The sequence below is a fragment of the Camelina sativa genome, chromosome 8 (genome assembly GCF_000633955.1).
Source record: "Camelina sativa cultivar DH55 chromosome 8, Cs, whole genome shotgun sequence".
Taxonomy (NCBI): domain Eukaryota; kingdom Viridiplantae; phylum Streptophyta; class Magnoliopsida; order Brassicales; family Brassicaceae; genus Camelina; species Camelina sativa.
In genome coordinates, this window is record NC_025692.1 from 21,476,495 (window position 1) to 21,487,711 (window position 11,217).

General features: G+C 33.7%; 2 protein-coding genes across 2 annotated transcripts; both read left to right on the forward strand.

Moving 5' to 3' along the window:
- Positions 210-1,831, forward strand: LOC104709787. Its single transcript, XM_019228813.1, has 2 exons — positions 210-694; positions 1,081-1,831. The coding sequence occupies exon 2, from the start codon at positions 1,154-1,156 to the stop codon at positions 1,829-1,831; it is 678 nt and encodes a 225-aa protein (XP_019084358.1). The 5' UTR covers positions 210-694; positions 1,081-1,153.
- On the forward strand, positions 3,853-10,893 carry LOC104707805 (ent-copalyl diphosphate synthase, chloroplastic-like). Its single transcript, XM_010424235.1, has 15 exons — positions 3,853-4,055; positions 5,004-5,081; positions 5,199-5,278; positions 5,538-5,844; positions 6,127-6,310; positions 6,558-6,772; positions 6,905-7,025; positions 7,121-7,233; positions 7,325-7,551; positions 7,746-7,861; positions 8,225-8,323; positions 8,649-8,903; positions 9,626-9,764; positions 9,972-10,151; positions 10,484-10,893. The coding sequence occupies exons 1-15, from the start codon at positions 3,935-3,937 to the stop codon at positions 10,694-10,696; spliced, it is 2,448 nt and encodes an 815-aa protein (XP_010422537.1). The 5' UTR covers positions 3,853-3,934; the 3' UTR covers positions 10,697-10,893.

The following is an 11,217-nucleotide window of genomic DNA, read 5'->3' on the forward strand; positions in this document are numbered from 1 at the left end:
TTATTAACGCTATGATAGGAAAATTATGTAGCGGGAAACAAAAGTGACTTTTGTCCGCCAATACTTAGTGAAATTATTCACTTAATCGCCAAATAAAAAAAAAACCCAAAAACTCGACACACTCTCTCTCTCTCTCTCGTTACAACCTAAGCTCAACCTAAGAAGATTTCTTCTTCTAAATTCTCTGTGTGTGCTCAAATTCTTCTAAATTTCTTATCAATTCTTCAGTTTTATCGCCGTTTGTGAAAAGCCCCAATTTCGCCGTTTGTGAAAAGCCCCAATTTCGCCCTAAATCTCCATATCCATCGCAATTGATAGCTCGAATCCATTTTTGAGGCATGTCTTTCTTCTTCCTCCTAATTTCGTTATTTGTTTCGATTATTTGTGATTTCAAACAGCTTTTGATTTCGATAAGGGTCAGATTTAGTTATCTGTTTTGTTAGGGTTCGATTTATCTAGATTTATTTCGTTATCTGTTTTTTAGGGTTCGATTATTTACAGATTTTGAGAATGTGGAGTTTCGAATCCATCTGTTTTGTTAGGGTTCGATTATTTACAGATTTGACTCAAAAATAGCTTTTGGATTTGAGTATTTGCGCCTTCATAAACTGAACGATTTTTTTTTTTTCCCAAGTGTTGGTGATTGAAATGTTGGGGAACTGAAGCTTCTCATTTCTCTGTACTCACACAACAGGTTAGTATCACTCAACCAATAGTTAAACATTATTATTACACACGAATATTGGTGATTGCTATGTTTTGTCCTTTGAGTCTGATTCGTATAAATAGTGATTAGATTAGTGAGATTTTACACAGTTAGATATTGGTTTAAGAGCATCTGTATGTGTCTGAAGTAGTGCAGTATTGTCTGAATTGTTGCTTAATGTGAGCTTTGTATAATATGTATCTCTATTTTATCTATAAAGGTTAAAATTTATATTATAACATATAATGTTGGACAAGGCATGGGTGCATCTATGCAGGTAAGGAATTATATTTCATAATTAGGTTTTATTTTGGGTTTGGATACTTTAAGATGTTCTTTTAGTTATGATTTTTTTCTTTAATTATCCATTGAAGAGCTGATCCTGGTTATAAAAGTGGAGCTTGGAAATTTGTAAGGGATGTGTCTGCGGCTTTAGGTGACATAGAAATGATAATATGTCCTTGTAAAGACTGTCGTAATGTAGTACGACAGTTAAACAGTGTTGTGGTTGAGCATCTTGTAATAAGAGGGATGGATGAGGCATACAAGGTGCATAGTGATTGGTATCATCATGGAGATGTGAAGTCAGTAGATGAATTTCAAAGTAAACCAACTCAGTGGAATGAGGAAGTTTTTGAGTTATATAAAGCTGCTGAATTTTTTGATCAAGAGTTGGCTTTTAGAGGTGACTTAGCTGACCAACCTGTGGGCGACTTAAGTGAGATTGCAGAGGGTGAGGACCAACAAGAGGATGAGTTCCTTGCAAAGATCCGGGATGCTGAAACCCCACTATACCCTAGCTGTTCAAACCACAGCAAGTTATCGGCTATTGTGACTTTGTTTAGGATTAAGACACATAATGGCTGGTCGGATAAGAGCTTCAATGAACTGCTTCAGACATTGCCAAGCATGTTGCCAGATGGTAATGTCTTTCACACATCATTGTATGATGTCAAGAAATTTTTAAAGAGCTTTCATATGGGATATGAAAAGATCGACGCATGTGTTAATGATTGCTGCCTCTTCAGAAAGAAGTTAAAGAAGCTTGATAAATGTCCCAAATGTAATGCTTCACGGTGGAAGACTAATAAGCGGACTAATGAGGTAAAGANGTGTGTTTGTTGATTGGTCTGACATTGATGAAAATGTTGGTGAGGGTCGGATTCTTTCTTCTGATCCGGATGACATAGTGAATGACTGTCGTCTTGGCCCTTATGATCTCAAAGAGTTAGTTGAAGCTGCATATAAACCAGATGCATTTCTATGGAGACCTGCACAAAAGATCTTTCATATGAAAGAAGCTGTTGGACATATAATCGCATGGCCAACTGATAAGTGTAGACTGGTAGACAACAACATCCAAATGGAAGACATTGCCCCTATGGTATTTATAATTTCTAGCAATGTGTTAGCAATGTATTACCCCTGTCTATAATGCTAATTAATTATATTGGATTTGTTTACTGATTGTGTTTAACAGGGTATACAAGGAAACAAATGTAAACTATTGGATTTGTCTAAGGGTGACGTCATTGTTGCTGAGGGGCGTTGGGAGACACAAGAACCAAGTGCGTTGGTTAACGGAATTCCTCTTGGACCAAAAGCAGTTAAAGTATTTGTGGATTCAGTAAAGCAGCCTGATACATCACTATGGAGACCTACAGCTGAAATGTCATTTCTTGAGGACTGTTTGATGGCTTACGTATCTTGGCCCCTGAGTAAGGTTGATTTTGAAAATCCCTCAACTCCAACTGGTCAGAATGCTACATCACATGCTTCTTTGTCTGCATCAAAGGCCAAGTCTGCAGCCACAGCTTCTAAGTCTGCTACAGAGTCCAAAACTTCAGCAACAGCTTCAAAGGCTGCATCGCAGGCCAAATCTGCATCTATGTCTTCTAAGTCTGCATCTGGTTCTGAGTCTCCTGTTGATGATGCAACGGGTCCAATATCACCAATAAAGAATACTTTACCATCACAGTCTCCTCTCAGGAAGTCTCCAGTAAGTGTTTTCATATGTTATGAAGTTGTTTTTGTTAATTATATGATGACTGATGGTTTATATTGTAAACATGGCAGCGCATTAATAAAGTTATTTCCAAGGAGAATAAGAAGTGCAAGTTGATGGATTTAACTGAAAAGAATAGGGTTGTGGCTGAAGGACGATGGGGAACAAATGATCCAGAACATAAGGTTCACTTTACTCGCTTGGGTTCTAATGCAGTTAAAGTGTGGATAGATGTTGTGAAGGTGAAAAATGTAAAAGTTTGGAGGCCATCCGATGAAATAGAGATTATTGAAGATGCACTTAGCTCCTGCATTGCTTGGCCAGAGAACAAGGTCATTATGTCTTAAACTGATGGTTTTATTGTGTAATGTTAAGTACTTGAGATTGCTTGTTTATTTTGGATGTTCTTGAGACTTTGATGGTAAACTGATGTTCTTGAGACTTTTGTTATGTATTTTGGATCTGAGACGTTTATTAATCAGATTTTATGAGATTTTATAAAACAGGTTATGTGTGCTATAATCACATATCAGAAAATGCTATAAAAGTACAGGTAAACGTTATGATAAAAGAATATACCATAGCACAGTAAACAAGATAAAACAGCATTTCGCAACAGCTATATTAGATATGTATAACATAGCACGAAAAATTAAATATTGTATAAATTTTTGCAAAATTATAATCTTGATAATACAGCAGTTTATTAGAGCTATGCTATAAAACTATAACATAGCACGAAAAAACAAATGTTGTATAAATTTTTTCAAAATTATGATCTTGATAATATAGCAATTTCTTAAAGCTATGTTATATTTTTATAACATAGCATACGTAATAAGTGCTATTGTATATGGGGTACATATAATAACAGTGCCCTAAAACAGCGCTCATGAAAACGCTATCAAAGACCTATGATAGCGTTTTTCTCTGGTTAACAATGTGCATATTTGTTGTAGTGACAAATCTCTCTCTCTCTCTCTCTCTCTCTCTCTCTCTCTCTCTCTCTCTCTCTCTCTCTCTCAAGACTTTAAAAATCAAACACAATCTCTGATGGGAAGTCGGTTCTGTCCCTATATATATAATCCAATCAAGACTTCTCTCTCTCACACCAATCCTACTACTAGTAGTATATCTCAATTTCTTCTTTTCATCTATTACTCATTAAGTTTTCTTTTCTTCTTCATCACTAAGTATTTTGAGAGAAACAGAGGAAAGAGTATATGTCGTCTCTTCATCAGTATCATGCTCTTAACTCTATTCCAAGTACCAACTTTCTCAGTAACACAACAACAATATCTTCTACTTGGTCTTCTCTCTCTTCTTGTTTCCTTAAGATCTCAGGTGAGTGATCTCTTTCTCTCTCTCTATCTTGTCAGTAGTAGTCACGTACGATCACACACACACAAAAACAGAGTTTTATTTTTCGTTTATATATGTTATCTATCATCCAAGTCTCAAACTTTTGTTATCTACTTACTGATGAGTTTAGGAATCAAAAATATCACTTGTGGGTTTAATCATGATCCGTTCTTTGACTGAGTTTTCGATACAATAAACCAAAAAAGTTTTGATTTCGGGCCTTTTTTTTTTGGTTTTCCCTAGAGAACAAAACAAAAATAGAGAGAGTGATGACTCTGTTTTTATGTTCTCTCATAGTACCCACGCGTGAGGTATGTCTCATCATCATCATCATCATCATCATCATCATCAATGAACTCTCTCTTCTCTCTTTTCTCTTTCTCCAAAGCATTATAGTATCATTAACTACTCTCCAAAATTCTCTCTGTTTTTTTTTCCTTTTCTTTGTTTCCCAAAAATTTCGATTTGTTTTTTTTTTCTTCGAAATTTGGGGTTCTTTGACTCAAATACGAAAATGGGGCTTTTCTCTGTTTTTAAAAAAAAAAAAAAAAAAAGTAAATGTTTTACAAAAACAAAACATTATCATTTTTGGTTTTTCGAAAGAATGTACAATTTTCCTATTTATGTGTGTTACTCTGTTTTATATGATGATGATATAAGAAGCTTTTCAATATGAATTAATTAACTATTATACTATAAAGAACGTACGTTTAGAGAATCTAGTAGTACTCATTAGCGAATGGATTGACCTCGTATCTTATTATTTATTATTTGCCAACACATACACACAAAGATCTCCTTTGGAAGCCTAAATAAACTAATGTTTTCACGACCAAACTAGTTATTTTTATTTTATTTTTTTAACATAGTAGTAGTAAGCAAATTATTTTATTAATACTTTTTTTTTTCTAACCTCCTCACTTTGAACAGGGTCTCCTCTCAATGTCGCTAGAAACAAAACCAGATGCGGTTCCATATATTCTTCAACTTCAAACCTTCGAACTAAAGGTCTACTTTTTATAAAATCTCAAGTATTTTTTAATACTAGTTTCCAAGTCTTTAAATATCTTTTTATATAAGAAACTTAAAACTATATGTTTTTTTTTTTTTTGTATGTGTGTCTAGAATACGTTCATTATCAGGAGGTTCAACATGATCTACCTCTAATACAGTGGCAAGAGATTCAAGGAGAAGATGCTCCTCAGGTAATAGGATTTTTTTTGTTGCTATAATGTTCTTGTCACTAATAGTTACTAACAACCACATTAATGAATTTTGCTAAATTCTTACCTATTCATTTTACCTTGATTTATATATTTACCCCCGAGTTATGGCTTTATATTCCATCAAAAAATAGTTCTTATGTTTACACCGACAAACTATATTATGGTTTGAATTCAAACACTGTCATGATAGCGCTGATTACTTCTTTTTTTTCTTTCTTTCTTGTGTTTGAAATTGTAGATTATTATTGCAAGTAGGAATATTGCAATCGAAGAAACAGTGAAGAGTGTGAAATCTATTTTGAGAAACTTAAATGACGGTGAAATTACGATATCGGCTTATGATACAGCTTGGGTTGCATTAATAGACGCCGGAGATAAAACGCCGGCATTTCCCTCCGCCGTGAAATGGATCGCCGATAACCAACTCTCTGATGGATCTTGGGGTGATGCTTATCTCTTCTCTTATCATGATCGTCTCATCAATACACTTGCATGCGTCGTTGCTCTAAGATCATGGAATCTCTTTCCTCGTCAATGCCACAAAGGTTATTTATTATTTTTATTTTCGAAAACACACAAAAAAAAGAAGAAAAAAAAATCTTCACTTTATGCAAAAATCAAACTTTTTTGTAGTGGCCTAAAAAGAAAGTATACGTTGTTGTTTAAATAGCTATAAGTTAAGTCGAGTTATAACATCAATCTTTTGTTGAAATGTTTTTTTCTTTTTCCTTTTAACTTTCAAAAATATTAGGTTCCAAATTATTTGACATTTTTTTATATTAACTATGCATTGTTTTGATGTATATATAATTTAATGGCTAGTTCAGGAATCACGTTTTTTCGGGATAATATTGGGAAGCTCGAAGAAGAAGACGATGAGCATATGCCTATCGGATTCGAAGTAGCATTCCCATCGTTACTTGAGATAGCTCGAGAATTAGACATTGATGTACCGTACGATTCTCCCGTCTTAAAAGATATATACGCCAAGAAAGAGCTAAAGCTAACAAGGTTCGTGTCTTGGCCCAAAAAATATACATTAACTGAACATTCTATTTTTTATATATAAATCAATATATTTGAGAGTATATTATTATTATATATGGGTCCAATGTACTTCACTCAAAGCCAACAAAAGAATTATACGATGATATATTTGCATACGTAATATATATAGACTTTGTCCAAAAAAAAAATGTAATATATATAAACTAGGATATGACCTGATTTCGGACATACGTGCGAGATCTTTTTGTAGGATACCGAAAGAGATAATGCACAAGATACCAACAACATTGTTGCATAGTTTGGAGGGTATGCGTGACTTAGATTGGGAGAAGCTCTTAAAACTTCAATCTCAAGACGGGTCTTTCCTCTTCTCTCCTTCTTCTACGGCTTTCGCATTCATGCAGACCCGAGACAGTAACTGCCTCGGGTATTTACGAAATGCCGTCAAACGTTTCGATGGAGGAGGTTTGTTAACTAGTCCTATTATTATCTATGAAGTTATCTACTTTACAGTAGTATGTTGCGCGCGCATGGTACAGCATAATATATACTTTTTTATTACTACTTATGTTTAAATTATTCCTTTATTGTGTTCAGTTCCCAATGTCTTCCCCGTGGATCTTTTCGAGCACATCTGGATAGTGGATCGGCTACAACGGTTAGGGATATCGAGATACTTTGAAGAAGAGATTAAAGATTGTCTTGACTATGTTCACAGGTTTTAAAAACGTTATTCGTATAAATATATATAACTTCATTTGTATACCAAACTAGTGTTAACTCTAATTAATGGTGATGATGATTAAATATCAGATATTGGACAGACAAAGGCATATGTTGGGCTAGATGTTCCCATGTACAAGACATCGACGATACAGCCATGGCATTTAGGCTCTTAAGACTTCATGGATACCAAGTTTCCGCAGGTAGAAACTCATATTTTTTAATTCGTTATTTATTCTTAACCAAGACAAATTCTTTCATAATGTGAAATTCCTGACAAAAGTTGAATTTTAGATGTATTCAGTAACTTTGAGAAAGAAGGAGAGTTTTTCTGCTTTGTGGGGCAATCAAACCAAGCGGTGACCGGTATGTTCAATCTGTACCGGGCATCGCAATTGGCGTTTCCAAGGGATGAGATATTGAAAAACGCCAAAGAATTCTCTTATAATTATCTACAAGATAAACGAGAGAGAGACGAGTTGCTTGATAAGTGGATTATAATGAAAGACCTACCAGGCGAGGTACGTACATGTAATATAAGACCAAAACACACATTATATTACTAATGGTTCCAAAAAAACATTAATATTAACACATACGCACTGCATGCCGTTTTGGGTTCGTCTGATGGAGAAGCAATACGACAAAGCGTGTTTCGCCTTTTTTGCTTATTTGGTTTTCTTATCTTGATATTTTTTTTTCTTTTGCCTGATAGATTGGGCTTGCCTTAGAGATTCCATGGTACGCAAGCTTGCCTCGAGTAGAGACGAGATTCTATATTGATCAATATGGTGGAGAAAACGACGTTTGGATTGGCAAGACCCTCTATAGGTACAGTACTTCTTATTTTTAGATTTTGGAAAAACTAAATAATTTTGCATATATGGACCATATGAATCCAAAACAAAATGCATTGCACAGTTGCACTAAATGTTAAAATGCATGCATGAGCCGACCATGTATATTTTTGGGAGATAAGGGTATTTTGGTCATCTGCTTTTTAAAAAGACCTAGGTGAGTTTAATCTGGATGAACCAAATCAATTGCAAAGATCTAACATGTATACATATGTTGGTGTCTCAGTTTCTATATTTAACAAAATGTTCCGGTAGTTGTAACTCTTTTTTATTTGTTTGTTATTTAATTATGAGCTAGATACATTAATATGATCAATAATGATCTTGGACAATGTAGGATGCCATACGTGAACAATAATGAATATCTGGAATTAGCAAAACAAGATTACAACAATTGCCAAGCTCTGCATCAGCTCGAATGGGACACATTCCAAAAGTAATACCATCTTCACTCTTCATTTTTTTCCGATAAGTATGGCTCCAATGGTTGTTGGATATATTTTTAGTTTGTTATTTTTTTTGTTTTTTTTGCTAAGTATTACGTTAATAAATTGGAACAACAATGCACACTGATTTGCCTGATATATACTGCAATAATTTTTTTTATAAAATGTCAATTTGAATAGTGGCTGAAAACACGTAAACGTATCTTCAATAGAAACCACAAATTTATATTATTTTCATCTTTTTCTTTTCTTTTTCATCTTCATATATATATATATATATATATATTATATAATATAGTGTAAATTTGTACGCAGGTGGTATGAAGATAATAGGTTAAATGAGTGTGGGGTGAGCAGGAGTGAGCTTCTCGAGTGTTACTACTTAGCGGCTGCAACTATCTTTGAATCAGAAAGGTCACATGAGAGAATGATTTGGGCTAAGTCAAGTGTATTGGTTAAAGCCATTTCTTCTTCTTTCGGAAAATCTTCTGACTCCAGAAGAAGCTTCTCCGACCAGTTTCATAAATATATTGCCAATGCTCGACGAAGTGATCATCACTTCAATTACAGGTACGTAAATTACATATTTTCTCTTACTTAATTATTTTTAATACTAATATAGCTTAGCTAGGATCACACATATATATATATATATATCAATGTGAATAAAAAAAAATTGTAGTAGCATAAAACCACTAAGCAGTTATTGCAAATTTTTAACTCTAGTGGTTTTAAGTTTAACCCTATTCGTTAGGGTACTGTTTGTTTTGCGGCAGAAAAAACCAAGCTGTGGAACAAAAATATCAGTCGCCAATTAATTTTTTTTTTTTAAAGATAAGTTCATTTAACCTAAATAATATAGAAGAAATATAACTGTCAGTTTCATCGCACTGGTGATGTGCAGACAATTTTTTTCAATATATATGGCATTTTCTGCCAAATAGATATATAAACTTCACTAGAATATATTTCTTTTTTATCGGTTAGGATTAAAGATATCAATTCTCTCATTCGATAAGGATCAAAATAGGTGACGTGTATAACAACAAAACAAAAAACATCGGGAGGCCGAAAGGCTCGAAACTGTAAGATTTGAAAGTTCCAATACCACAAACGAAAAAGTAAAATTGAGATTTATGTGTGTAGAATATATATAATATTTCCTTTTAGCAAAAGAAAAAAATATCTTTCCAGAAAATTAAAATTGAAGGAAAGTTTAGAGAAGAAAGAAAGCTCTGGTAGAAACGGCTGATTGACTAATTAGTCTATATTATAATTGGATGTAAAATCAGGAGCATGAGATTGGACCGACCAGGAAGGGTTCATGCGAGTCAGCTTGTCGTCGGAATCTTAATCGGAACTTTGAATCAAATGTCTTTTGATCTTTTCATGTCTCATGGCCGTGACGTTAACAATCTCCTTTATCAATCGGTACGTCTCGCTCTCTTTTTTTCCTCTCATATTTTAGGTTAGTGTATTTTAAAAATAAAATTTATAAAAAAATTAAGCAAATAGAAGAGTATATCTAGGGCCTAGGGTATATCATTATGACTAAAAAAATGTTCGATAGTTATGCATCTATAAGTGTATGATTAATTTATCAGTTAACTTAACAGTTAACTTAATTACTATGTATAGTGGGGAGAGTGGATGGAGAAATGGAAAATAAATGGAGATGAAGGAGAAGTAGGAGAGCTCATGGTGAAGATGGTAATTCTAATGAAGAGCAATGACCAAACTAACTTCTTCTCTCATCCTCACTTCGTTCGGCTCGCGGAAATCATCAATCGTATCTGTCTTCCTCGCCAATACTTTAAGGTTAGTAATCGTTATGTACTTATGTTAGTAATTAACTTTAAACTTCAAACATATAAGTTATTTGAAATAACTATGATAGTAAAATGTTTACTCATTTTATATATTTTTATTCCTTTAATTGTTTACTTTCGTTTTTTTTTTCTTCTAAAATTCGGTCGAATAATTAAATAGGATAATACACATCCACAACTTTCTTTTTGCTTGTGCGGTGGACCGGACCAACAAATTATCAATTGGAAGGATTGGTCTACTCGATGTTACTGGTTCATTATTGATGATCCATTCGATGTTATCGGTTAGAGTCTAATCAATTATTAATTGTCTCAATGCAGGCAAGGAGAAACGATGAGAAGGAGAAGACAATAATAAAGAGTATGGAGAAGGAGATGGAGCAAATTGTGGAGTTAGCATTGTCGGAGAGTGACACATTCCGTGACGTCGGCATCACGTTTCTTGATGTAGCAAAAGCATTTTACTACTCTGCTACATGTGGCGATCATCTTCAAACTCACATCTCCAAAGTCTTGTTTCAAAAAGTCTTGTAACATCATCATCATCATCATCTATTCACTAATTTAATCAGTGGATCAGTGTATTCATAGATGCATGAAAAATGAGTTATATTCATGTAGAGTAGGAGGAACAAATTAGATCATATGTACAGTACAAATGAAACCTTGGAGTACCTATTCGGCTCCATTTTTTATACATATATGAATGAATAGCCCAACCTCTTCTTTTATATATTGTGTACTTAATATAGACTCTAAGATGCAACGTATATATGATCTAAAGTCTGACTTCTTCATTTTGCGTTGATCAGTTTCAGACTTTTATATATAGTTTAAATACTAGTTTAGAGTGGTCCAACGTCTTCTAAGTCTTGGGCAAGATTGAAAAAATATGCACCATCTATATTTTTTTATAGCAAAAAAAAGTTATAAAAGATTCACCAGAATTTGACCTATGAATATGAGCTCAAAAGTTATGATTTCCTTTGTAGTGGTACATATGTAATCTTATTTCTTGTTATAAAAGTATTGGAATTTTTTGTAACTCTAGAGAA

Coding starts and splice junctions, on each gene's coding strand:
- LOC104707805 (XM_010424235.1), top strand. CDS start 3,935: ATGTCGTCTCTTCATCAGTATCATGCTCTTAACTCTATTCCAAGTACC. Junction 7,026..7,120: donor TGTCTTGACTATGTTCACAG/GTTTTAAAAACG, acceptor ATTAAATATCAG/ATATTGGACAGACAAAGGCA. Junction 7,234..7,324: donor TGGATACCAAGTTTCCGCAG/GTAGAAACTCAT, acceptor GTTGAATTTTAG/ATGTATTCAGTAACTTTGAG.